The sequence below is a fragment of the Dermacentor andersoni genome, chromosome 4, assembly GCF_023375885.2.
Source record: "Dermacentor andersoni chromosome 4, qqDerAnde1_hic_scaffold, whole genome shotgun sequence".
Lineage (NCBI taxonomy): Eukaryota > Metazoa > Arthropoda > Arachnida > Ixodida > Ixodidae > Dermacentor > Dermacentor andersoni.
The window spans coordinates 170,623,121-170,626,888 of NC_092817.1; the positions used below are offsets into that span (position 1 = coordinate 170,623,121).

The 3,768-nt window shown below is 48.4% G+C and overlaps 1 protein-coding gene across 1 annotated transcript; it reads right to left on the reverse strand.

Moving 5' to 3' along the window:
- Positions 1–775: 775 nt before the first annotated feature.
- Positions 776–3,299, reverse strand: LOC129386634 (uncharacterized). The gene is made up of 3 exons (XM_055074716.2): positions 3,013–3,299; positions 2,701–2,913; positions 776–1,181 (listed from the first exon to the last, which is right to left on the reverse strand). Exons 1-3 carry the CDS (start codon positions 3,040–3,042, stop codon positions 861–863), a joined length of 564 nt encoding a protein of 187 aa, XP_054930691.2. The 5' UTR covers positions 3,043–3,299; the 3' UTR covers positions 776–860.
- Positions 3,300–3,768: the final 469 nt, after the last annotated feature.

Here is a 3,768-nt window from a genome sequence, read left to right on the forward strand (position 1 = left end):
AATCGCCCAGCGATCGAATATCCGTGTAGTGTTTTCTGCCCCTAACAAACTCATGAGGATTTGCAAGCTCACTAATTCGAATAAGGTAGCTCCTCTTTCCTGTGATAAGAACCACAAAAATAAGTTCGTTAATCGCGCACATTGTGTTGTTTATTGCTTTCCACTCAAGTGTGGAAAACGTTACGCTGGTCAAACTGGCCGATGTCTGAATGACAGGCTGCGCGAACATGGTTACAATGCCAGGAATTGTATTACAGCTGGGGGGTTTCTTGCGCAGCACTGCGAAACGTGTGGTTGCGAACCTGTCTTAGAGGAATGCGTCATTCTAGGTCATAGTCGTAATCAGCTCACAAGAGAAATCATCGAAGCAAAGGCTATCATTGGTCTGGGCCATGCACGTGTAAGCTCACCCTCATTGTCATTATCAAGCAATGAATTGGCGTATCTTCGACTGCAGCCACTGGCTGTCTGAATATGTTGCCGCTTGGTTACTATCGGTTTTGTTGCTTGGTTCTTTGTAATCTCTTGATGTCACATGGTTTGCCGAGTGTGTAAGTAGTCTTGTGCCACGAAATAAACCATCAGTTGGAAGTTAGCGCTCACTCTGCTTTCCGTTCCCTTTGATTACCCCCTACCTCCTTCCTTTTTTGCTCTTTCTGGGCTGCGCTACAAGTCTAAAACAGTTATTGTGTTACGTTTATTTTAATACGTTATCTTTGCACGCACAGTGGTGTTCACAGTACCCGAAGGAAGTCACAGCAAATTACATGAGCCGTTGCACTAAATGCAGCAATTTAATCCCGACTAAACAAAGCAGCCTCGCACAGTCATTCGCGAAGAGGCGTGAACCGAGGAGGCGCCTAGCGTCCTCCCGAGTGGCCCTTGCGAACAGCGTACAGGGCGTTCTTATCTTGGACGCTAAACACTCGACCATCCAGGAGGCAGTAGAAGGTGTCGCTTTTCTGTAAGGTGTCGTTGTAGATTTGGAGGCCCGGCAAGTAGTTGTTCTGGTAGTGGATTCGGGCCAAGACCACGGAGTAATCGACTTTGCCCCACTCTAGCTGCGGGTCGTTGTGGATGAAGTATTGCTCGAAGTTTTCAAACTTTACGAGCTGGTTCTGCGTGGGGTCTGGTGGGAGAGGCTCCCAGTGGTACGAGTAGACACCCGTGGAAATGATGTGCTGCAAAAGAAAGAGGAAGAAAGCGTACGGATTTTCCATTTTGCGAACCATCGCCGTCGAACGCTCTGACTGACCCTGACTATAGTCGCAACAGTATCGAGTGAGTGAGTAAAGGCCATCATTTGAAGTAAAAAGAGTATATATATATATATATATATATATATATATATATATATATGCAGATCTGTCGTACGTTTTCGAATCTATTTGAAGCGCCGCTTTCGTGTAGCGGTTAATTAAATGCTGTCAAACAGTTCATCTAATACAACGTGTTTCGCGGCATAGGCATTATGTGCCCACCCCCAAAACTACAGCTAGACACGGAAAACGACCATGTAGAGAAAGACATGGCGTAACGAATAGCACCACGAGTGCACGTCTGACGCCACAAGCGCGGGTATACCACGCCACCCACGTGATCCGCTCGGCCACGGATTACGCTGTGTCCCGAATCGGCCCACTTTTCGTCGCGTCATCGGCGAAATCGGCACGATTTATTAAATGCACCAGCTGCAGGAGTGCACGGGTGTTTTCGCATTTCGCCCCCATCGAAATGCGGCCGCCGTGGCCGCATTTATCGATGTTTATATGTGTATATATGTCTAAACGTCTATATGTCGACTCAGCTAGACCCGTACGAAACGTCCAGGTTCCAGAAGCACAGGTGTGCAAATATGATGGTAAATAGTCAACTGTCGAGGTAAATAAGAAGCATTTAGATTATTGGTGAAGAAAAAAAAACAACAGGGAAGACGTCTATGCAGTAGAAGTCGTTAAACGTAAATCAAATTCTGGGCTTCGCGTGCCAAAATCACCGTCTGATTACAAGGGGCGCCGTACTCGAGGACAACAGAATATTTCCGATCACCCGTTTTTCTTTATGCTGCACCTGAAATAATAGGCGATCCTCTTTTGTATTCCGCCGAACACCGACAGCAGGTGTTGCTACAGACATATTTTATTGCACAATATAGAATTTTACGTTTCAATGAGGGCAGAACAAATAAAGGAGAGATGCTAGACTATAACAGAGGTAGCCAAACCTGATTAGCTCAAGCAGGATAAGCGAACGTTCACCACCTCCCCGCTTCAAAGGGAATACCAATACGAATTATCCATTACTGTCGAAATCATCATGGCCATGCATTTTCGGTTCGGTACGTTCTGAAAGCCGGATTTATCGTGGCATCGGTAATTTGATCCTATGTCCAAACACGGTCCGACATCATCATCATTATCATCATCATCATCATCATCATCATCATCATCAGCCTGGTTACGCCCACTGCAGGGCAAAGGCCTTTCCCATACTTCTGGTGTGTTCATATAGGAGGTTGTGGCCAAGTACTGCACCAGGGTGGCCAATCCTGCTCTGGTGAGGGAGGGGCCGACATCACGGCAGGCTAAATTCTTGTCTAAACTCGGCTCGTGGGCCGCAGTTCTGCGGTCTTGGCGGCCCGATCGTGGTCCCGTTTCACGCAAGCACAAAGTAAAGGGAAACGTGAATTGCGAAACGTACGCGGAAGACGGCGGCCGTGAGCACGGTGAGCGGCGGAAACACCAGGCTGGGACCGAGAAAGAAGGCGTGGCACAGACCGCTCTCCAGGGAGCTGTAGCCGGGCATGTGGGTCACCTCGCGCAGCCTCCTGTTCGCCAGCAGGGTCTCGTTGTTCGCGAACTCCAGCGCCACCATGCACACGTACGTCTCCTCGCCGTTGGCCATCTTGCCGATCTGCGGGGAAGCTGCGTAAATGGGATGGGCGGTTCTGGGGCGCGCTCGGTGAAACGACGACGGACTGAGAGGAGCGAAAAGAAGGGCTTATTCCCCTACCTTGAACGAGTTCGGGTCGACGTCGTACATCCCGAAGGTGTAGCTGTGAACCTTCTCGTCGTCGTAGCTCCTGACCCAGCTCGGCGGCACTCTCTGACGCTGCGTGTACCCACCTGGAAGCGAAAGGAAGCGAATGAGGAATGGAATGTCTGATCGATTGGTTACGAATAAATGCCGCCTGCGTATCGTAATTGCGAGAGGCGAAAAGCTGGAGCACGAGTTAAGATGGACGCGGGCGTGTCCTTGCTTACAGATATGAAGTGCAGCAAATGAGCGCTTTTTGTAAAAAAAAAGAACAACCGTACATTGTTTTCCTTCAAGTCCGTCACCCAGCGATTAAAGATAAACCTTCATTTGAAACACAGGGGCGCAGAACAAACCTAGAAATAAAGCAAATGCGCCTCGGCTGCCTTCCGATCATCGCACTCATAAATGTGTCACACACATTCACAGCAGCAGGGGACAGCAGCAGGGGTCGCACCTTACCTACTATAAGGCTTTTACGTGATGGCTGGGTAGTGTGGTGTCTGACTCAGACCAGACGCAAGACACTGGACCACGCAAGCGCAGTATGTACATTCCCTATATACGTCACAGTAAAGTCACTTATATAGCACAACATATTGAATGACGATGACGACATGCACACTGAAAGAAACGAAACTGAAACAATACAGAAGGATACACCATCGCCTCGCACTTGAAAATACAACATAGAAATTTGTGACAACCAATATAACTCGAACTAAACACTTG

Excerpts from the sequence above, each read along its gene's own strand:
- LOC129386634 (XM_055074716.2), bottom strand. The coding sequence starts at position 3,042 with ATGTACGACGTCGACCCGAACTCGTTCAAG. Across the intron at positions 2,914-3,012 it reads TCGACCCGAACTCGTTCAAG|ATCGGCAAGATGGCCAACGG; the intron begins GTAGGGGAATAA and ends GCTTCCCCGCAG. Across the intron at positions 1,182-2,700 it reads TCACGGCCGCCGTCTTCCGC|CACATCATTTCCACGGGTGT; the intron begins GTACGTTTCGCA and ends TTTCTTTTGCAG.